General features: G+C 45.8%; 2 protein-coding genes across 2 annotated transcripts in view; both read left to right on the top strand.

Annotated features, from left to right (window-relative positions):
* The window catches only part of SART1 (spliceosome associated factor 1, recruiter of U4/U6.U5 tri-snRNP), a 34,755-nt gene extending 26,899 nt beyond the window's left edge, over positions 1–7,856 (top strand). The window contains exons 14-21 of the mRNA XM_063438589.1: positions 1,669–1,842; positions 1,959–2,069; positions 2,425–2,512; positions 5,644–5,734; positions 5,845–5,980; positions 6,087–6,176; positions 6,595–6,716; positions 7,609–7,856. Of these exons, the coding sequence (XP_063294659.1) occupies positions 1,669–1,842; positions 1,959–2,069; positions 2,425–2,512; positions 5,644–5,734; positions 5,845–5,980; positions 6,087–6,176; positions 6,595–6,716; positions 7,609–7,627 (831 nt within the window). The 3' untranslated portion in view covers positions 7,628–7,856. The remainder of the gene's footprint in view (positions 1–1,668; positions 1,843–1,958; positions 2,070–2,424; positions 2,513–5,643; positions 5,735–5,844; positions 5,981–6,086; positions 6,177–6,594; positions 6,717–7,608) is intronic.
* A 5,178-nt stretch (positions 7,857–13,034) lies between these two features.
* Positions 13,035–23,926, top strand: part of ZDHHC24 (zinc finger DHHC-type containing 24) — a 177,988-nt gene continuing 167,096 nt past the window's right edge. The window contains exon 1 of the mRNA XM_063438591.1: positions 13,035–13,040. The gene's annotated coding sequence lies outside the window, so the exon portion shown is untranslated. The remainder of the gene's footprint in view (positions 13,041–23,926) is intronic.

The following is a 23,926-nucleotide window of genomic DNA, read 5'->3' as shown; positions in this document are numbered from 1 at the left end:
GGGATGGTGCAACAGCACACCAATCTAAGGCGCCCAAAGCACCCCCAGTAGGGGAACCGGTCACTGCAGCCCTTCTAACAAAGATGTTTACAGAACTCAGACAAGATTTGGCTGCGGACAGGGTAGCCTTCAAAGAGGCAATGGAAAGGGCCAACACGAGGCTTACCTCCTTGGAGACCAACGCCATGGCCCACGATGGTCGACTCACCACTCTGGAGCAAAAAATCTACGAACTCCACAAACTGCAACAAGACACTGCAGAAAAGGTAGAGGCCCTAGAAGATCACAGGCGAAAAAATAATTTAAAAATCAGAGGGGTCCCTGACACTATTGGGAACGACGACCTCCCACACTACGTAAGGCGCCTCATAGCAACGCTGCTGCAACCCAAACAAGCTAAACAGGTGAAACTTGAAAGCTGGTTTCGCCTACCCAAACCGGCCAAAGCACCCCCTAACGCCTCGCCCGACCTCATTGTACGATTGCAAACCCACCAAGACAAAGCTACTGTCCTGGCAGCCTGTAGGGAGAAAACCCCACTACTATTCAAGGAATCCCAGTTACAGCTGTACCCGGATCTAACCAGGAGCACACTCAGCTGGCGCAGAGGGCTACAACTGAGCCTGCAACACCTAAGGAATAGAAACATCCAGTACCGCTGGGGCACACCGAGACTCGTCACGTTCACCGTTCAGGGGAACACGTACCGGGCACGAAGCCTACAGGAACTGGACTCTCACCTAACACAGCTGGGCCAGACAAAGCCGCAAGTACAAACCACAACCTCCCTGACCAGATTAGACCCAACTATAGTACAGGAATTTGTGCCCAGATCATCCCGGCGTACCAACTTAGTGGGCAACACGACATGAGGGACAATCCGACTTACAGGATGCCACAGAACCCGCCGATACACTCAGTGACTATACATATTCAGTTATAACCATGTTATTTTGCAAGATGGACATTATGTCTCACAGTTTCTCGTTACAATTAGCTTTAACTCTCTTTATGTTGCTGCTTGTTAACCGTCTATAAAGATGTGATCACCAGCTCTTTACTACACCAGCGACCGGCCCACACAGAGCTAGTTGCGTCCAGGCTCACGCCAGCGCAAGTAACCCCCCCCCCCCCCCCCCCCATCCACCAGATAATTCTGTTAAATGATTCTGATGACACCTTGGAGGGGGTCACCCCTGTTCCCTGGGGCACCTCAACATACGAGCAGCCGTTTGAGTAAATCACATGTAGGGGCCAAGGGAGCAAATTGATGGTGAAATGTTTTGTTGATGGCCATAATATTGTTTTTCCCCCCCAAAAAAAAAACACTCAGTGGGTCACCATGTTTCAGCCGGTGACAATGTTTTAATTGATGTGTATGACGTTTTAGTACATATAGCCCACAAATTGTATTGTTTTCTCTTTATTGCCTGCTGTGTGAACAAAATAAAGAATTACAAAAAAAAAAAAAAAAGTAAGGTAAATTAAATAAGTAAAAACAAGGAGATGTAGATGGACAAAAAATAATTGGTATAAAACAAAACCTGCAACATGACAAATCCTTGTAGGTTCCAATTTAACCTCCCTTTGGGTGTTTTTTTTTTTTTTTTTTTATTCTTTTTTTCTTAATTCACAATGCCTGATATTTTGTTTGCATTTTCCTCTTAGATTGTGACTTTGGTGAAGAAGTTGGACACTCCAACAGGTCAAGAAATAGATGAGGATGATGATGACAAGAAAGGATCCATTGTGTTTAATGCAACATCTGAGTTCTGCAGAACACTTGGTGAAATTCCGACATATGGCCTTGCAGGAAACCGGGAGGATCAAGAGGATTTGATGGTGTGTACAGGTTGACCAAGTATAGGCACTTGGCTCAGTTGTGATTACCATGTAAGCGATGAGTTCTACACCATCTTATCTTCTGTCAGTCATCACGTTGTCTTTTTGCTCCTCAGGACTTTGAGAAGGATGAGGAGGAGTCTGGAAATGAGGGTGGAGATTCTGATGGAGATGAAAACCTTGGCTGGAGCATGGTGAACCTTGATGAGGAAAAGAACCAACAAGATGTAAGTCGTATTTAATTGTTTTAATGATCAATTAGAATGTTGATTTTTGGACAACATTTGTGTACAGTGTAAAGTCATGTAAAAGGCGTGACTGTGAATCTATTGGATCATGTCACATCTGCCAGTCACAGACTTTGAACACAAATCACTCTATCGTTAAAGTCGCTCTACAGCCACACTCCACCACCATAACAAAATGATCTCCTTGCCTTTACTGCCTTCCCATGCAGCAGCTTCACTAATCAGGAAGGATTGGCTGGACAGTAGTGATAGACTGAGAGCGTAACCTTCTACGGTATTATAACTTTATTATTTCTGCTGACCCGTCAATTCTCATTTTCCCTCTCACTTTCAGTATTCTGCATCTTCCACTACCATCTTGGATGAAGAGCCAATTGTGAACCGAGGTCTTGCTGCTGCTTTACATTTGTGTCAAAATAAAGGTAAACATAATTCCAATGTTAATTCTGCTTAATTTAATACCTGTGTAATGCAAGGAGTAAATGTCAATTTTGTGAGAATTGCAGCAGTTTCAGACCGTTGCAAGCTCAGTGAACAATGAGCACCAGGGCACAAATTACCCATACCATGAATGCACTGTGATGTCTTTTTGCTGGACATTTTCCAAACAAGGTTTTCAAAATAGGCCTTTCAGGAAATGACATACGATACAGAGCCACTAACTGGGAACTACAGTGCTGGGGTTTTGTTTTTTTTGTATGCCTAAATCTTTATAGTTTTTGAACACACACACAATTTTTTAATGTTTTGTATAATGCTGCACCTTAATTTTTCCTCTTAATCACACCCCTTATGCCAGAAAAATGTTTTTGTCAAATCTATGCATAGTTTAAGCCCCAACAGTGCTGAGTGGGCTACTTTTAATACACGCCTGGCTGCAGACAGTCAGAGAAACTACAAACAGGTAGTCATATCCTTACTATATGTCTCCTTGGGTGTCCTCTCCTTCTTCTAATGCAGGTTGTTTGTAGTTCAAATCATTCAGTACTGTTTATGGACAGTCTTGTGCATATATTTAATAAGGAAGTATTTTTCTGAAGTGGGGGAGGGGGCGGGCAAAGAGGCAGGTTTATGGTAGAGCAGTCTGGGAAATCTTTTTTTTTTTTTTTTTTTTTTTTTTTTTTTATTCGTTTTTCAAAATATAGATACAGTAAAGAAAAACAAATAGGCATTTGATAGTCTTCTTATTACAAACAGCAGAGCAAGAGGTTATATAAAATAGCTTCTGGAAATGCAGGTGGATAATTATCGTACCTCAACGCATCATTAAAGCTAACTGTACGTTGTATCTGTACTGAGTTTGGTATCGGGCGGGGTACGGTCAGCCCCTGTGGCTTGTTTTCCAAGTTTGTCCGTAGCCCAGTATCATGCGGGCATCTGTATGCTGCTTTTAACCCTTCGTTCACTAGAACATAAGTAGTAAGTCCAAGTTCGCCATATCTCTTCATATTTGTCCAGTCACGTGCCTACCATCGCAACCTCTTCCTCCACGTGCTGTATCTCCTCGACCCTCCCCAGCCACTCCTGGTAAGTCAGTGGTTCCTTGAGGCGCCAGTGCATCGAGATTTAGCGACCAGGCTGCTATGAGCAAGTGCTGCGAGAGAGTCTATTTTGAGATTGATAAGTTTGATTTATTCAGTAACCTCTCCACTGGGTTAAATGTTATGTCTTCGTCCTCTAACCGTGTCAGGGTGTCAAAGATCCTCTTCCAGTAGGGGACTAGGCGTGGGCACTCCCAAAAGATATGAACGAGAGTACCCACTGCAGCCCCGCATCTCCAGCAGGTGTCCGCTGCTTCTGGGAAGTATTTGTGAATTTTCTGCGGTGTGTCATACAAATGGGTGAGTATCTTATAGTTTCTCTTGGTATTTCGTTCAGCGGGAGCTGAGGTGCATGAGTTATTTGGGTCCATTCTTGATTGGAGAATGTTGTTTGGAGGGATTCTTCCCACGCAGTCTGAAACTTTGAGGGGGGGTGTTCTGTCTTCCGATAACAGAAAATACAGCACAGAGATGCTGCTGTGTAGCACCGTCTGTTTTGAGCAAATGTCCTCAATGGATACAAAGGTCGATGTAATTGCAGCTGGTTGGCTACCGAGGCTTGAAAATGGCGCAGTTGATAGTATGTGAAAGGACACCCACAGCTTTGGAGTCTATCGCCCACCAGTGTTTGTAAGGGAAGTAGCTTAGTTCCTTGACATAGGTCTGCGAATCGGATATAGAAGCCCCTACCCAAGAAGTTCAGTGTTCCCTTGCCCATGCCTGCTGGGAATTCCGGATTGTTCGAAGCTTGGCTCTTGTGAGGGTAAGTTTGAACCGAATTTGGTTCCAGGGTTTCAAAGTTGCCCCTATGAACGGCTGTTCAGTAATTCATTTCCTGGATGCAACATCATAGAGCCATCCCACCGCTGGAACGCTCCCACCCGAGATCTCCCGTTCCAGTGCAGGCCACATTTTCTGGGAGTTTGCGTTGTACCATTCCACTATTCTTGCTAAATGGGTCGCTCGGTAATAACCTTGAAATTATGGTAGTCCCAGACCTCCGTCTTGCATAGGTCTCATAATTTGTGTCATACGAAACCGAGGTCTATTGCATTTCCAAATGAAGGATATGAATGCCGAGTTCGATGATTTGAAAAAGGCTGGCGGGAGGGCTATCGGAATTGTCTGAAACATAGAGTATCCTGGGTAGCACGTTCTTTTGGCGACGTTGATATGCCCGATCCAGAAAAGGTGTGGGATTATCCAAGATTTCATGTCAGCCGTGAGGCGGGACAGCAAGTTGGTTAAGTTGGTACAACTGTCGCAAGTCTCAGGGGTCTGGGAATTTTTTTTTTTTTATTTTATATATATATATTTTTCTTTTTGTGCAAATATCTATAAAGATTTGATTCATTTATCTTATTGTGTTTTAGCATGCATTTAGAAATAGAAGTTGTTTACCTTTTAATTTTGTCTTCCTCGTCATCATTGCCCCTGTTATATTCCTTAAAGGACCACTCTAGTGCCAGGAAAGCATACTCGTTTTCCTGGCACTAGAGTGCCCTGAGGGTGCCCCCACCCTCAGGGACCCCCTCCCGCCCGGCTCTGGAAAGGGGAAAGGGGTAAAAACTTACCTTTTTCCAGCACTGGGCGGAGAGATCTCCTCCTGCTCTCCTCCTCCGATCCTCCTCTTCTCCTCCCTGTCGGCTGAATGCGCACGCGCGGCAAGAGCTGCGCGCGCATTCAGCCGGTCACATAGGAAAGCATTCATAATGCTTTCCTATGGACGCTGGCGTGCTCTCACTGTGAAAATCACAGTGAGAAGCACGCAAGCGCCTCTAGCGGCTGTCAATGAGACAGCCACTAGAGGACATAGGGGGAAGGCTTAACCCATTCATAAACATAGCAGTTTCTCTGAAACTGCTATGTTTCTGAAAAAATGGGTTAACCCTAGAAGGACCTGGCACCCAGACCACCTCATTAAGCTGAAGTGGTCTGGGTGCCTAGAGTGGTCCTTTAACATATTAAAATGTGTTAAATATCTATTCTATAATGATCTCTCTCCTCCACAGGTCTGTTAGAAACAACTGTACAAAAGGTTGCCCGTATAAAAACATTTACCAAATCACTTCCATCTGCTGTCTACTGCATAGAAGACAAAATGTAAGTGACCGATATGGAGTACATTGCTTAAAAGGTTGACTGCCTTTTGGTTCTAGCTGTTTTTACATATTTTTAATGCCTATAACAATACCACCACTCTCCTCGTACAGGGCTATAGATGATAAGTATAGTAGAAGAGAGGAGTATAGGGGGTTCACACAAGACTTCAAGGAGAAAGAAGGTTACCGGCCAGATGTCAAGATAGAATATGTAGATGAAACTGGAAGGAAACTCTGTCCCAAGGAGGTGAGTTTTAACACTTTATTTCCATTATTCTCATTTATGAGAGTTTTTTTGTTTTTTATTTTTATTTATTTTTATTATAATTATTTTTTTATTTTGTTTGCCTCAGGCTTTTCGGCAATTATCTCATCGATTCCATGGGAAAGGCTCTGGTAAAATGAAGACTGAGAAACGCATGAAGAAGCTTGATGAGGAAGCGGTAAGTCAAAAGGGATACAATCAGAGTTTTCGAAATAGAAGATGGGTGCATGATCCATTTTCTATATGGGCTTTGGTTGCATCTGTGAGGTAATTGTATGGTAATCTCCAGCCAATACCAACTGAGTATTAACTGCATAACTCTGTAACTTACAGGGGCCTAGCAATATGTCTTGTATATCCACAAGTTCTTATACTGTAGTATAAACTTGGTTTATTGGTATTTTTTTATTTTGTTTTGGCCGAGACTGTGTTTATTATAGGACACATTATCATTAAATATACTATACTCTAAAAACAAATGATAATTACATTTAGAGCTAATGTTGATGAGGGATTAATGGCTATAGACAAAATTTTCTGCTGGGTTTTGCTGGATGTATGTACTTATAACTATCATGTCTCCCCTGTACTTTCAGCTTCTGAAGAAGATGAGCTCCAGTGACACACCTCTTGGTACTGTAGCATTGCTACAGGAGAAGCAGAAAGCTCAGAAGACCCCATATATTGTGCTCAGTGGAAGTGGAAAGAGTATGACTGCGTAAGTAACAGAGTTCAATATTTTATTTCATCTACTGTGCTAAGCACTTAAAATTGTGATATAATTGGGCGAAAGTGATAAACGTTGTTTGACAGACAGCCACTTGACCTCTCCTTTTATGGTTTTGGGGTTCTTTTTTCCGCATGATAAGCAACAGATTTATTGAGGTGGGGGAAAAAAACTGGTATTGTGAGGTAAAGTGCTAAATCGGGGTTGTAGTCACCATGGAAGTCATAAGAGAACCTCTTTTGCACCCAAGGTAGTAATTGTCTTACATTGATAATTCACCCATAAATGCATGCTTTTTCACAGTAACAAAAACCTAAACTGTAGCACACTTGTATTTTCTGCCTCTAGCAAGGAAAAGGTTTAAAAAAAGAAGGTTGCTGCTTAATATATATTGGGTATGAATTACCTTTTGTCACAAACAGTTAAATGGAGAACTAAACCAAGGATTTGTATTTCATATTTACTTATTCCTAATTATATAATTATATTTCCTAATATGTGTTTTTGCAATCTGAAAAAAATTGAGGCCTCCGTCTTACCTCCCTGCCAATCATTGTTATAAGCTCTATTCTTTGCATCTGGAAGTAAAAATAGACAAACCATGCAGAGAAGTGGAGAAATTAAATGTTTCTACGTCTTTTCTTCATTTGCCTTGTCTAAACTGGATTGTGAAGTTATTAGCTACATTTTTAATGTAAGTTTAAAATAAAATGGAGCATCTTGTGGAAAATAAATAAGATTAACACATAAGTAATTTTAAGTTGTTGTTTAAATTCCTGGGCAGCAACAGTTTCCTTTTTAAAATAAATTATAAATGTCTTTTTACATAAAATGTAATCCAAATGCGCTTTTTTTCCTTTTTGTTTTTTTCTTTTTCTTCCAGGAATACACTCATTAAGTGAGGAGAGTAAAACTATCAGATTTTAATATTCTATATTCTGACTGATGTACATATTCCTGGGATATCACCAGTACATAATCCAGTTTGGAAGCAAGGGGTTTTTAGACATCTGATCAGCGTCTTCAAGCCATTTGGATGCCTTGATTCTGGTCTACATATGTAGGCCTCTTGGCTGCAAATTAGAGAGCACCCACTGCATTTGAATATTTTTTTTTTTGTTTTTTTTGTTTTTGTTTTTTTGTTTTTTTTAATAAAGGACATTTAGAAATTTTGTACATTGCGTTTGCTGGAATCCAGAAATACTCCAATGTATTATAATTTTTTTTTTTTTCCTAAGCTACACTTCACAATTGTTTTCAAATATGTAATAAAGACCTATTGTGAAATGTATTTGTGTATTGTATGTTATTTTTACTTTTTACCTATCACCACTATGCAGTTCACATAGAGTTACAAGCTACACATTTGGTAGTTACTTGGATGTGAGCTCCAAGCATCGGGGACATGTTAGAATGCACACATTTGCTGTCTGTTTTCTTACCATAGAAAAGGACACTTTGCTAACATTATAGCAATACTTCAATGTTATGTTCCACATTTGCAGTAAGATCCAAAATATCCTTGAAACACAATACACTGGCTAGTGGTAATTTTGAGCCTTGTGTAAAGTGGAAGTCATCACTGGTAAGTGTGCCATTTATCCCTCCACTGCCTGTAAGCCTTGCCGCTCCTGCATGTTCTTCTACCATCCTCCAATCAGTCTCCATAACAGTGCTTGATGCAGCCATATTTTTTCTGCTCCTGGTAGTGCATCAGGGCTGCATAGATTCCACACTCACACAACAGCAGTGTTAAACAGCGCATTATATTTAAAAAAATATATATATATATTCTGCCATGGTAATCCATGAAGGGTATAATTCTGGAATCTACAGTCACTAACATTGTATATACTGTTGAATGCTATGCAGGTCATTTGGGAGCAGTGAAGCCGCATTTGCTGCTGTCCTCGTAATTCAAAGCAGTTGTAAATGTTGTCCAAGATACACAACTCCCCACACAAACATCTGCTGAGGTTTAAGGGGTTTTTCCACTAAAGTGAGAATTTAAAGTGAATTAAAGTGAGGGTGCTGTTTGTGTATAATGTGTGTCGGTGTTGTGTGTTTGTGAGGGTGCTGTTGGTGTGCTGTGTGTGAGGGTGTTGTGTGTTTGTAAAGGTGCTGTGTGTGTTTGTGAGGGTGCGGTTAGTGTACTGTGTGTGTGAGCGTGCTGTGTGTGTGTGTGTGGGCTGTATGTTGGGAGGGATTGTGGAGGTGGGGGCTGATTAGTAAATATCCCCCCTCCCTACCTTATGTAGGGAGGGGGATCCTTGCTGCCTTGTGGTCCAGTGGAGAGTGAACTCTAGCCTGCGGAGCTAGTTAACTCTCGCGAAATCTGAGTGTTGCCGTGGCAATGCTCAGATCTCGTGAGAGGAACCTGGCAGAGCTGCTGTCTAGAGCTCCCCGGGTCCTCTCCTACCTCCCTCCGTGTTGCTGTGGGTTGGTGAGGTAGATCTTTGATCTCCCCGCCAGCCCATGGAGGCTAAGAGCAGAGCCGGCACTCAGATAGCGCTGACTCTGCGTGAGCCGTCAGGGGAGATCCGGACATCTCCAGAGAAGTCCTGGGGAATAAAGTGTGGGAACTCTTTTCCCACCCCCCCCAAAAAATAATATACACGTGTGTATGTGTGTATATATATATATATATATATATATATATATATATATATATATATATATATATATATATATATATATATACTGACACACATACACACATATATATACGCGTGCACACACATACTCAGACACACACACAATTACATACACACATACCCATACACTCAGACACACACTCACAGACACACACACTCACAGACACACACACTCACAGACACACACACTCACATTCACAGACACACTCACATTCACAGACACACTCACATTCACAGACACACTCACATTCACAGACACACTCACATTCACAGACACACTCACATTCACAGACACACTCACATTCACAGACACACATACATTCACAGACACACTTACAGACAGACACATACATTCACAAACACACTTACAGACACACATTCACAGACACACACACACAGGCACACATACAAATAATTATTATTTTTCATAAAAAAATGTCCACCCAGCCTCCCTACCTGGAGTGCTAGCGTGGACTTGTCCCTGGGGTCCAGTGGGTCGGGTGCCTGTGTCCATCTCAGACGCAGTGAGGGAGCTGTGTGCTCTCTGCTTCCACTCGCCGCCCGGGCTGTCTGCTGTAGCTGGGAGCCGGAATATGACGTCATATTCCGGCTCCCAGCTACAGCAAACGGCACGCAGCGAGAGGAAGCAGAGAGCACACAGCTCCCTCACTGCGTCTGAGATGGACACAGGCACCCGACTGAGGGGTGTCCTTCACCACTTGCTTCCCCCCGCCATGACAGGGGGAAACATGGGGGCCGGAAGGGGGCATTTGGGGGCACTGAGTGCCCGCAGGAACAGCGTTCCTGCTCAAATAAAAATGCAGGAACGCTGTTCCTGCAGGACTCAATACATAGGCGTGCCACGGGGATTAGGGTGTGCCCAGGCACACCCGGCACACCCCGTACGCACGCCTATGTGTAGAAGCCTGGTTGCCCGCCTGCTGCCCTTTAAAAAAAACGTATTTGGCACTAACAGAGTGCATGTCACTCATTCTGGCCCTTTAAATACAGTGAGGTTATTCGGTACTTGCCCTGTGTGAGCGGTGATACCCCAGATAGCTATGCCATGGAGCCCATTCATATAAAGAAAGACTTAAGCTCCATGGCAATTGAATTGTGTGAATAGGATCTGAGCGCTATTCGGTAGATTTGTGCGCTCAGATCCCAGCTATCTGGGTATATGTGAAATGTCTGTGTGTTATGTGTAAAAGGTGACTTTATGTATTTTAAAGTGTTTTACTGTCTTTGTGTCCCCATGTGCATAATGGAGTCTGGTCTCTGTCCTGGGAGGTAATTGGGTTACTTCTCCATTGTCTCCAGGAGAGAGGGCTCTGTAAAACCGGTCTGAGCCAGATAGCCATGTGCCAGCCAGGGCCCAAAAGATATTTTACTAACTTTTGAACCCCTGGTTTGATTCATGCCATTTTTTAATATGTTGTTCCCCGAATGGATTGATTGTGAATATGTGACTTTTATGTGAATGTGATGTATGGTTTTAGAGTTATGAAAGTTGGGTAGAAAGTATGTTTTAACTGTATGTGTAATTGAGTTTCCTCTCAGAATAAGGGGAAGGAATATGTGGGATGTAACTGTGATGTGATTGGTGGTTTTATCCCTCCCTGTGGGCGGACCTGTATTTACAACAACTGTAATAAAAACCAGGCTGGGTGTGCCAGCACCTCAGATTCTGCTTGACCCTCAAAACGAAGTGTCGTCTCTTTATTGGGGGAATTGGATTGTATGCTGACTGCCAGGACTGTAAGCGGATTGTATGCTTTTCCTGTTCAGCTATTCCAGGGTTCGTGTGTTTACAATTCGGGAGTTGGAAGATTCGTACAGTTTGCAGTTCGGGAGATTGGTGCTTGCAGTAGCTGTGGGTCTATGGGAAAGGGGATTATCACCTAAACAGTTTTTATCCCCTTCTGTGCGAAACGGTCCGCAGCAATTGGTGGCAAGCGGCGGGATCATTTCCACAGCCCAGAAGGACAGCTACAGGGCAACACCATTCCATGGATTACAAATTGAGGGAAACGCTAGTACCCGTACAGCGACCCTATCTACAAAAGAATCAACTTCAGCAGAGCAAGCATGGCATATGACTACACTCAGGAGGAATTTGACAGAGAGGTTGATGAGGTGCTGTCTGGCTATGGATCCATCCCCCCAGAGAGAGCCGTGCAGCTCGCCAGGAAACTAGTAGGAGAGTACCTGCAATCCCTAGTAAATTTGGCCAAAAAGGAAGCCCCGGGAGCTGAAAGTGCAGTCCTTCCTCCACCAGCGGCAGTGTGCTGAAGGTGTCGTCCTTCCTCCCCAGCGGCAGTGTGTAACCCAGGGAGCTGATGGTGTCGTCCGTCCTCCCCAGCGGCAGTGTGTAACCCAAGGAGCTTATGGTGTCGTCCGTCCTCCCCAGCGGCAGTGTGTCCCCCAGGGAGCAAAAGGTGCCGTCCTCCCTCCCCAGCGACAGTGTGTACCCCAGGGAGCTGAAAGTGTCGTCCTTCCTCCCCAGCGGCAGTGTGTGTCCCAGGGAGCTGAAAGTGTCGTCCTTCCTCCCCAGCGGCAGTGTGTATCCCAGGGAGCTGAAAGTGTCATCCTTCCTCCCCAGCGGCACTGTGTGTCCCAGGGAGCAGAAGGTGCCGTCCTTCCTCCCCAGCGACAGTGTGTACCCCAGGGAGCTGAAGGTGTCGTCCTTCCTCCCCAGCGGCAGTGTGTGTCCCAGGGAGCAGAAGGTGCCGTCCTTCCTCCCCAGCGGCAGTGTGTACCCCAGGGAGCTGAAGGTGCCATCCTTCCTCCCCAGCGGCAGTGTGTACCCCAGGGAGATAAAGGTGCCATCCTTCCTCCCCAGCGGCAGTGTGCACCGCAGCTGAAGGTGCCGTCCTTCCTCCCCAGCAGCAGAGTGTCCTGCAGGGGGCAGAGACCGTCAGTCTCATACCCCAGCAGCAGGACAAAATAATGAAAGGGGAGACAGCTGGTCCCCCTCTCCACCAGCAGAGAGAGTGCTAGGGAGAGGAGCCTGCTAACCCCTCTCCCCAGCGGCAGCCTAACCCACCAAGGGGATATGTTAAGCCCCACAACTGTGCAGATGGGACCGTAGTCTCTGCACTTACAGCACAAGGGGTAGGGACGGTCGGTCCTGTCCCCCAGCCACAGAGCGGTGTATCCAGAGGGGAGACAGTCGGTCTCTCCCTCCCACAACCAGGCTCCAACCAGGCTACTTCCGCGGTAGTACTGGCACCAGGGCAGAGTACCGCTTGTCTCTGCCCACTCAGCAACCCACCAAGGCAGACTACCAGCCCCCCACACAGCCGTGGTGAGACACCTAGATCTGGACAAAGTTCTCCTCCACCCAGGTGTAGTAACCAGTTATGGTGGGTGGGCTGTACTGCGGTTTCTGCTTTGTGGGTGGGTTGCTGGACTAATCAGGGCACTGACCGGCAGGAGGTCAGGTACCCTGTTAGTCTAATTGGTAAAAGGGAGAAGTGTGGCAAAACCAACCTCGCCACTATGAACTGGAGAAGCCTGGTTGCCCGCCTGCTGCCTTTGGACTATGGCCCTGGGAGATTGGGCCCTTTAAAAAAACTTATTCGGCCCTAACAGAGTGCATGTCACTCATTCTGGCCCTTTAAATACAGTGGGGTCATTCGGTACTTGCCCTGTGTGAGCGGTGATACCCCAGATAGCTATGCCATGGAGCCCATTCATATAATGAAAGACTATGGGAAAGACTTTAGCTCCATGGCAATTGAACTGTGTGAATAGGATCTGAGCGCTATTCAGTAGTTTTGTGCGCTCAGATCCCAGCTATCTGTCTGTGTGTTATGTGTAAAAGGTGACTTTATGTATTTTAAAGTGTTTTACTGTCTTTGTGTCCCCATGTGCATAATGGAGTCTGGTCTCTGTCCTGGGAGGTAATTGGATTACTTCTCCATTGTCTCCAGGAGATAGGGCTCTGTAAAACTGGTCTGAGCCAGATAGCCATGTGCCAGCCAGGGCCCAAAATATTTTTTACTAACTTTTGAACCCCTGGTCTGATTCATGCAATTTTTTAATATGTTGTTCCCCTGAATGGATTGATTTTGAATATGTGATTTTTATGTGAATGTGATTGTTACGATTGCCTCCGGGCTAGCAGGAGGTTTGATCGTTTGGATGTCCTGGTTCCCGAACACAAAGAGTCGAACGGAGCTGCAATCGGTAGAGACCTGTAAGTGTAGTATCTCCCACTAGCTATAGCCCAGCTAGGATACCCTTTTCCCACAAAACGAGTCGAGGCTGCGATTTGAGGGTCAAAATAAGAACTGGCTTTACTGACACAGTACAGCGGTATTTATGCAAACATTCTCGGTCCAGGGACAACCCCCTCTGGGCCGAGTGGCATGTCGGGACGAACATACATTCAGCCAATAACAATATACTGTATCCTTTGAAATAAGTCCCCGCCCTTCTTGGGGATAATGAATCCAACGGCTGGAATGCCTCGATTATCACCAAGGGCCCAAAATCCCAGGTGGAATAACCATAAAAGAAAACAGTATAAAATACACAATTATAATATTTCACTAGGAATCCCTTACATTCCACCCATCATTAGGCAGCTCGGTTCAGAGCGCATCATCCATGCGAATAGCGCTCCGATCTCACGAATGGCACGTTCAGTCTCTGGCATACAAAGTCTTTCGTATGGTTTTAGTCCCGAACACGAGGTGGCGGCCATGTTTTAAGTGCTGGTAATAGGCAGTGGCACCTCGGTGTGATCTTATGGAGCTCTCTACGGCCAGACGGATATATGAACCCCCGCTCTCTGTCTGGAAGTCATTACTGTTCGGGGTACGAATCGGGGGCCACCCGGGAGGGTACTTAGCCTGTGGTTAACCACAACATTCCATCTCAATTAGCTTATGGTTAACCGCAAACCGCAACTCCCTGGGTGATCAAGTGGCGGCACACGTCTTCAGCTGGGTGGTCGGCCGTTCGGTACTTCCAGAGGTGACCGGGGTTAAGTGGCGGCACACGCCGAGAACTGGGGGGTCCGTCGTTCGTTTGTCGAACTTCGGTATCAATCCTTTCAGGTATTTGGTAGTTTTCCAGCAAAAAGGTCAGTAGTAGCAGCGATGAAACAGTAATGTAACAGTGCTCCCTCTTTGTGGAACACTCTAGCAGACACCGTCTGACCCCTTTTCGGGGTAGACTAAGGCTGTCCAGATTTCTGGTTAGGCTGGGCTGATATCCGTTTGCCTGGACAATCCATCGGCATTGCCATTCAGTTTCCCGGGTCGGTAAGTGATGGTGAAATTAAACGGTTGTAGGGCCACCGTAATAGTCGGCCATTATCTCCAGAGACCCGGTTTAGCCCTACCAATGGGTTGTGATCCATAACCAGAGTGAACTCTTGTCCGTACAAATAAGGAGTCCATTTCTTTAGTGCCCACACCAGTGCCAAGCACTCCTTTTCCACGGCTGCATAGCTAACTTCGCGTGGTAGGAGTTTGCGACTGATGTAGGCAATAGGGTGCTCCCCTCCGTCTTCGCCTACTTGGCTGAGGACAGCTCCCAGCCCGAACATGGAAGCATCTGTGTGAACGATAAAACGTTTGTTAGGGGCTGGGGCAACCAACACGGGAGCATTCACAAGAGCAGTTTTTAAAGTCTGAAACGCCGTTTCACAGTGGGGAGACCACAGGACCTGTCGAGGAAGGTTTTTCTTGGTTAAGTCCGTCAGGGGTTTGGCAATGGCACTATAGTCGGGCACGAACCTCTGGTAATACCCTGCTGTACCTAAAAAGGCTAGTACTTGTGTCTTAGTGGTGGGGGTGGGCCAATTGGCGACTGCCTCTATCTTAGCAGGCTCTGGTCGTTGTTTCCCGCACCCCACTCTATGACCCAGGTACTGCACTTCAGCCATTCCAAAATGGCATTTCTCAGGTTTCCAAGACCATCCCTACGTGGGCTAGGTGTTCCTCCCAGGACGTGCTATGGATCGCTATGTCGTCCAGGTATGCGCAAGCAAAATCCTGGAAGCCATCAAGGAGTCTATCCACTAAGCGCTGGAACGTGGCTGGGGCATTTTTCATCCCAAATGGCATAACCTTGAAGTGATATAAGCCAAACGGGGTGCCGAATGCCGACTTAGGGATAGCTTCCCTGGCCAGGGGGATTTGCCAGTAACCCTTACATAGGTCAATGGTGGTTAGGTAGTTTCCCCTGGCTATGCGATCCAGTAGCTCGTCTACCCTGGGCATGGGGTAGGCGTCTGTCACAGTTTTTTCATTAAGCTTCCGATAGTCCACACAGAATCTGGTAGTACCGTCCTTTTTGGGTACCAGTACTACCGGTGATGCCCAGGGGCTATCGGAGGACTCAATGACCCCTAGTCTCAGCATTTCCGTGATTTGTTGTTTCATCCCGGCTCTGACCGCTTCGGAGATGCGGTAGGGGGCCTGTCTTAAGGGCTGCTGTCCGGGGGTATCTACCTGGTGGGTAGCTAAATTAGTGTATCCTGGCTTCTGGGAGAACATTGCCTGTTTCTCTCGGAGCAATTGATGTAATTGCTCCCTCTCTACTGGGTTAAGCCGTTCGCCTATCTGTACTTGGCTCACTATATCGGCCGGGTTATCTTGGGTGAGCAAGTTGGGAATGGGCAGGTTATCGGGGTCTTCGGCTGCGGGGCTACAGATGGCCAATACATCTTCGGGGTGTTGAAGATATGCTTTTAACATGTTGACATGGAACAATTTCCTTAGGCTCGGATCGTGACAGCTGGCAATTACATATGTGGTGTCCCCTCTCTTCTCCACTATCTGGTAAGGGTCCTGCCAGGCTGCCTGCAATTTGTCGGCTTTAATGGGTTTGAGTACCATTACTTTTTGTCCTAGCTCAAAGCTCCTTTTCCTCGCTCCCCTATCATACCAGACCTTCTGTCGCCTCTGGGCCGCCTGGAGGTTAGCCCGGACCGACCTGGCTAATTGCTCCATGCGGTCCCTAAGCTCTAGGACATATGGTATGATGGGGACCCCAGCATTCTCCGTCTCTCCCTCCCAATGCTCTCGCATCAGGTCTAGGGGGCCCCGGACCTTGCGTCCATACAGCAGTTCGAACGGAGAGAATCCGGTAGTTTCCTGAGGCACCTCCCGATAAGCGAACAGGAGGTGCGGTAGGAAACGTTCCCAGTCTCTATATTCCTGGGTGAAGGTTTTGAACATTTGTTTAAGGGTCCCATTAAACCTCTCGCATAGTCCATTGGTCTGGGGGTGGTATGGGGAACTGAGGAGGGATTTAATTTTGCAGACCTGCCACAGCTGTTGTGTTAGTTCAGCCATGAATTTGATGTAGATTAATTTAGAAATAAACAAATATGTTTAAATATCTATCTGTTCCTGTCCAAATCTGAGATGATTAAATTGCGTATACGCAGAAGTAAATTCACACTGACACACGGAGTTCAGGTTAAAATAACTTTGAGAAAATTTATTAGCATCTGATGAAAAGCGGGCTCGCAGTGTCAGGATCGGGACAGGGATCCAACACGCAGAGTACAAACAGTAGCCAGATACGTATACCGGACCTTAGAGTGGCCGGACTAACGTAAGTAGTACAGTATAGAATGGTCAAAGACAAGCCGAGGTCGAGGGTAACAGAAGACAGGTAAGCGAGAGACAAGCCGAATCAAGGGTAACAGAGATAAGCAGAGTAAGGTAAACAAGCCGGGTCAAAACCAAAAGGGATAATAGAATACACAAGCACTGAGTGACTAGAACAAGCTAGAACCACGACAGGGCAATGAGCTAATGAAAGAAGCTCTGTTAAATACCCTGTTCAGAGCAGTAACCATGCCTCCGAGGCGTCCTGATTGGTCCTGCAGCAATTGAGTGACAGGTCGTTCCGGAGGAGTGTCCTGATGACAACTTCCTGCCTAGATGCTGTAAAAGGCAGTCACTCCCTCGCGGCCGGCCTTGCATGACCGGATAGACCGTGGAGAAGGGAGCCATCAGGCCGTCTGGATGGAGGAACAGCTAAGTCTCTACCTCTTTCAGAGGTAGAGACCACAGGTACCCTGACAGTACCCCCCCTCTCAGATACGCCCACCGGGCGGAATACACCAGGGCGAGAAGGGAATCGAGAGTGAAACGCCCTGCGGAGACGGGGAGCATGCACCTCCTCCTGAGGTACCCAACTTCTCTCCTCAGGACCATAACCCTTCCAATCGACCAGATATTGCAGTTTCCCCCAGGAGATTCGAGAATCAACGATGGAATTGACCTCATACTCCTCCTGACCCTCCACCTGAACTGAGCGGGGAGGGGCGATCGTGGAGGAGAACCTGTTACATATTAATGGTTTTAGCAAGGAAACATGAAATGAATTAGGAATGCGTAAGGCATTAGGCAACGCTAAACGATACGCAACTGGGTTAATTTGAGACAGTACCCTGTACGGTCCAATATATCGAGGAGCAAATTTCATGGACGGCACTTTTAACCGAATGTTTCTAGTACTTAACCATACTCTATCGCCTGGAACAAACACCGGTGCTGCCCTTCTACGTTTGTCAGCGTGTTTTTTAACCAGCGTAGAATTGTGCAGAAGGATTTGTCGAGTTCGATCCCACAACTTTCTTAAATTGGCAACATGAACATCCACCGACGGTATCCCTTGAGAAGAAGACTCAGAAGGAAGGATGGAAGGATGAAAGCCATAATTCAAGAAAAAAGGGCTAGAATGCGTAGAATCACAAATGAGATTGTTATGTGCAAACTCCGCCCAAGGAATCAAACCGACCCAATCGTCCTGGTGTTCTGAAACGAAACAACGTAAATATTGTTCAACTTTTTGGTTAGTGCGTTCAGCCGCTCCATTGGACTGAGGATGATAGGCAGAGGAGAAATTCAATTTGATGCCTAGTTGGAAGCAGAATGATCTCCAAAAACGGGAAACAAATTGGGAGCCTCTGTCAGAGACAATTTGGGAAGGTATCCCATGCAAACGGAAAATCTCCCTGGCGAATATCTCCGCTAACTCGGGCGAAGATGGGAGTTTAGGTAAGGGAATGAAGTGAGCCATTTTAGTAAATCTGTCTACCACAGTGAGGATGACAGTCTGCTTTTTAGAGATAGGCAAATCAACAATGAAGTCCATTGCCAGGCAGGACCAAGGCTTTTCAGGAACCTCTAAAGGGTGCAGAAATCCGCATGGAAGCGAATGGGGTAGCTTGGTCTTGGTACAAACTTCACATGCCCCGATGAATTCTTTAATATCCTTGCGTAAGTCAGGCCACCAAAAATCTTTAGAGACCAGCGCATAAGTCTTGCGGATGCCAGGATGCCCAGCCACCTTGCTGTTATGGAGACAGCGTAGCACCTCCAGTTGGAGAGCGGCAGGAACGAAGTGTCGATCCCCAGGGGTCTGTTTGGGTGCCAAATGCTGAAACTTCATGATCTCAGAAAGCAATGGAGAGTGAATCCTGAGATTCGTGTTCGCGATGATATTCCCCTTAGGAACTATGGAGGACAGAAGTGGTTCAGTTATAGTGGATGGTTCGTATTGACGAGACAAAGCATCGGCTTTAGAGTTCTTAGAACCAGGTCTATACGTAAGTACATAATTAAAGTGAGTGAGGAACAAGGCCCAGCGAGCCTGCCTGGCGGACAAGCGCTTAGCCTCCCCAATATAAGACAAGTTCTTATGATCCGTTAGAATAGTAACAGGGTGTAGTGTCCCTTCCAGTAAATGTCTCCACTCCTTTAAAGCCTAAATGACCGCTAACAGTTCCCTCTCCCCGATGTCATATCTGCTCTCAGGCCCAGAAATTTTTTTAGAGAAGAAACCACAAGGGTGTAACGGTTTATCCACCCCTAACCTTTGAGACAGAACAGCCCCAACTCCTGTCTCAGAAGCATCGACCTCGAGCAAGAAAGGCAGAGTCGTATCAGGATGAACTAGAATGGGAGCTGAGGCAAAAAGTTCCTTGAGAGTCTTAAAAGCACCAAGAGCTTCCTCAGACCAGAACTTAGTATCAGCCCCTTGTTTGGTCATATTGGTAATAGGCGCAATGATAGAGGAGTAACCCTTAATGAAGCGCCTATAGTAGTTGGAAAAAACAATAAACCTTTGGATAGCCTTGAGTCCTTTGGGCAAAGGCCAGTCTAAAATAGATTGGAGTTTACCAGGATCCATTTTAAAACCTTCCCCAGAAATCACGTACCCAAGAAAGTCTACCTGAGACTGATCAAAACTGCACTTCTCCAATTTGCAGTATAGACCATGTTGCAGAAGTTTGTGTAACACCTTTCTGACCTGTCTATGGTGAGTCTCAATCTCCTTAGAGTGTATTAGTAAGTCGTCCAGGTAAACAATAACACAATCATGCTGAAACTCCCTAAGTACCTCATTAATCAAATCCTGAAATACTGCAGGAGCATTGCATAGTCCAAATGGCATAACAGTGTATTCGTAATGGCCATACCGGGTATTGAATGCCGTCATCCACTCGTGACCTTGCTGGATTCTCACCAAATTGTAAGCCCCTCTGAGATCTAACTTGGTGAAGATTTTGGAGCCCTTAAGACGATCAAATAACTCGGTAATCAGTGGGATAGGATAGGCATTTCTGACAGTTATTTTATTCAAGCCTCGGTAATCGATACAAGGTCTCAGCGTGCCATCCTTCTTCTTAAGGAAAAAGAACCCCGCCCCGGCCGGAGAAGAAGACCTCCTGATGAATCCCTTTTCTAAATTCTCCTGAATATACTCCTCTAGAACCGAGTTTTCCTGAACAGACAAAGGATATACATGGCCCCTCAGAGGCATAGTCCCGGGTAGAAGCTTAATTTTACAGTCAAATGACCTGTGTGGCGGCAAAGAATCGGCATTCTTCTTGTCAAACACTGCCCTTAAGTCTAGGTAAAGGTCTGGTATTTGTCTTTCTGTGGACTGAGTAGGATTCTCCTGTATGTTAATATTAGCTAATGGAGAAACCTTGCACAAACACCGATCCTGGCAGCCCTGGCCCCACGAGAGTATCTCCCCTAACTCCCAATCGATAATAGGGTTATGTTCTTTCAACCATGGATACCCCAGAACTATGGGAACGGAAGGAGACGAAATGAGCAGAAGAGATAACTTCTCCACGTGTAGGATACCAACATTTAAATCAATGGGTATGGTCTCACGAAAGATAACAGGGTCTAGTAGTGGTCTACCATCTATGGCCTCAACGGCCAAGGGTGTCTCCCTTAGCTGGGATGGGAAATTGTTTTTACTAGCAAAGGCTTGGTCGATAAAATTCTCAGCAGCACCGGAATCTATCAAAGCCATAGCCCTTACTACTTCCCTCCCGCAAGTTAAGGAAACTGGTAGCAGAAGCCTGTGATCTTTATAATTAGGAGTAGAGGACAATATAGAAACACCCAAGGCCTGTCCTCTAGAGAGACTTAGGTGCGAGCGTTTCCCGGGCGGTTAGAACAGTTCGAGAGTAAATGACCCTTAGCTCCACAATACATACACAAACCCTCTCTTCTCCTGTACTGTCTTTCCTCCTCAGAGAGGCGGGTATACCCTATCTGCATAGGTTCAGGAAGCAAAGATACCGTGGAGTCAGGACTTGGAAAAGCGGGGGCTAAACTAAAAGAAGGTCTCCGGTTCCTCTCTCGAGTGTTCTGTCTCTCTCTTAAACGTTCATCTATACGAGAGATGAACGAAATTAAATCCTCTAAATTCTCGGGGAGTTCTCTGGTAGCAACCTCATCAAGGATTACTTCAGATAAGCCATTCAAAAATACATCCATATACGCCTGCTCATTCCACTTGACCTCTGACGCCAGAGACCTGAACTCTAGTGCATAATCCACCAGTGTTCGGTTCTCCTGTTTCAGACGCAACAGTAATCTGGCTGCATTAACCTTTCTACCTGGAGGGTCAAATGTTCTTCTAAAAGCAGCTACAAAGGCGTTATAGTTATAAACTAATGGGTTATCGTTCTCCCATAATGGGTTGGCCCATCTCAGAGCTTTCTCAATAAGTAGGGTGATAATAAATCCTACCTTTGCCCTATCTGTAGGATAAGAGCGAGGTTGCAATTCAAAGTGGATACTAATTTGGTTTAAGAAACCACGACACTTCTCAGGAGCCCCACCATAGCGTACTGGGGGGGTAATGCGAGAAGAAGCACCCACTGTGGCTACCTCTAGACCTGAACCGACAGGAGAAACAGGGGTATTACGTATCTCCTCTGGTGGGTTATTGGCACGAGATAATAGAGCCTGTAGCGCAAGCGCCATCTGATCCATTCTGTGATCCATGGCTTCAAACCTAGGATCAGGAGAAGCCAGCTGACTGTTTGTACTTGCAGGATCCATTGGCCCTGTCGTAATGTCAGGATCGGGACAGGGATCCAACACGCAGAGTACAAACAGTAGCCAGATACGTATACCGGACCTTAGAGTGGCCGGACTAACGTAAGTAGTACAGTATAGAATGGTCAAAGACAAGCCGAGGTCGAGGGTAACAGAAGACAGGTAAGCGAGAGACAAGCCGAATCAAGGGTAACAGAGATAAGCAGAGTAAGGTAAACAAGCCGGGTCAAAACCAAAAGGGATAATAGAATACACAAGCACTGAGTGACTAGAACAAGCTAGAACCACGACAGGGCAATGAGCTAATGAAAGAAGCTCTGTTAAATACCCTGTTCAGAGCAGTAACCACGCCTCCGAGGCGTCCTGATTGGTAGAGACCACAGGTACCCTGATTGGTACCCTGATTGGTAGAGACCACAGGTAGAGACCACAGGTACCCTGACACGCAGACCCTTATAAGAGCGAAATTACATCATCATTGATTATCGAGATATCAGTAAATAAACATCATTATTCGGATTAAATGTTAAGTGGCTATGTCAATGTCCACCCATCAATATTATTAATTGGCTCAAGAATTAAGTGGTTAGCTAGGTGTCCTCCCACCGGGAGGTGGTATTGTTCTGGACACGGGTGTGGACAGATGGCTCAAGCGCCATCTTACCCAGCACGAGGCTTACTCGGTGGGAAGGGGGGCTTGAGCGTCATTTTGGGTAGTCAGTGATGTCAGACTCGTGGTCAGGTGCAGGGTTCTTTTATGAATAGAACATTTAATTAGGCCAGCTTCTCATGGCCTTGGCCATGGCCTTGGTTATACTTTGTTGCATTGTTAGGACCCGCTTAGGGGGGGTCTGCCTTGACGTTGGCAGGCGGGCATCCCTCCAATGGCCATTGGAGCAACTAAATGACCTCCATTTGTCTAAATATACATAGGGATTAAGGAAAAAGCGCAAGTAACATTTTCTTTTCTTTGGTTTTTACTATATATTGGGGCTGATGTGTGTTGTAGTCCTTGCTGCTTAAGCGCAGGACTTCTCTTTTTGTATTTGTATTTACTTTGTATCACACAGCCTGGTTACAATGCTGCTACCCATCCCATGTGTTCCCTATTAAGGGTTAATAAGTAAAGGGGTGTATATAAAAAATACCCCTTTCTGTCTCATTAGAGATATCTTTGCCAGAAGCTCAAGGAAGCAGGCTGAAGGGTCAGTGTTAGGACCCGCTTAGGGGGGGTCTGCCTTGACGTTGGCAGGCGGGCATCCCTCCAATGGCCATTGGAGCAACTAAATGACCTCCATTTGTCTAAATATACATAGGGATTAAGGAAAAAGCGCAAGTAACATTTTCTTTTCTTTGGTTTTTACTATATATTGGGGCTGATGTGTGTTGTAGTCCTTGCTGCTTAAGCGCAGGACTTCTCTTTTTGTATTTGTATTTACTTTGTATCACACAGCCTGGTTACAATGCTGCTACCCATCCCATGTGTTCCCTATTAAGGGTTAATAAGTAAAGGGGTGTATATAAAAAATACCTCTTTCTGTCTCATTAGAGATATCTTTGCCAGAAGCTCAAGGAAGCAGGCTGAAGGGTCAGTGTTAGGACCCGCTTAGGGGGGGTCTGCCTTGACGTTGGCAGGCGGGCATCCCTCCAATGGCCATTGGAGCAACTAAATGACCTCCATTTGTCTAAATATACATAGGGATTAAGGAAAAAGCGCAAGTAACATTTTCTTTTCTTTGGTTTTTACTATATATTGGGGCTGATGTGTGTTGTAGTCCTTGCTGCTTAAGCGCAGGACTTCTCTTTTTGTATTTGTATTTACTTTGTATCACACAGCCTGGTTACAATGCTGCTACCCATCCCATGTGTTCCCTATTAAGGGTTAATAAGTAAAGGGGTGTATATAAAAAATACCCCTTTCTGTCTCATTAGAGATATCTTTGCCAGAAGCTCAAGGAAGCAGGCTGAAGGGTCAGTGTTAGGACCCGCTTAGGGGGGGTCTGCCTTAACGTTGGCAGGCGGGCATCCCTGCAATGGCCATTGGAGCAACTAAATGACCTCCATTTGTCTAAATATACATAGGGATTAAGGAAAAAGCGCAAGTAACATTTTCTTTTCTTTGGTTTTTACTATATATTGGGGCTGATGTGTGTTGTAGTCCTTGCTGCTTAAGCGCAGGACTTCTCTTTTTGTATTTGTATTT

This window comes from Pelobates fuscus, chromosome 12, assembly GCF_036172605.1.
Source record: "Pelobates fuscus isolate aPelFus1 chromosome 12, aPelFus1.pri, whole genome shotgun sequence".
Classification (NCBI taxonomy): Eukaryota; Metazoa; Chordata; class Amphibia; order Anura; family Pelobatidae; genus Pelobates; species Pelobates fuscus.
The sequence above is the reverse complement of the archived record's forward strand: the minus strand, read 5'-3'. Positions and strand labels throughout refer to the sequence as shown.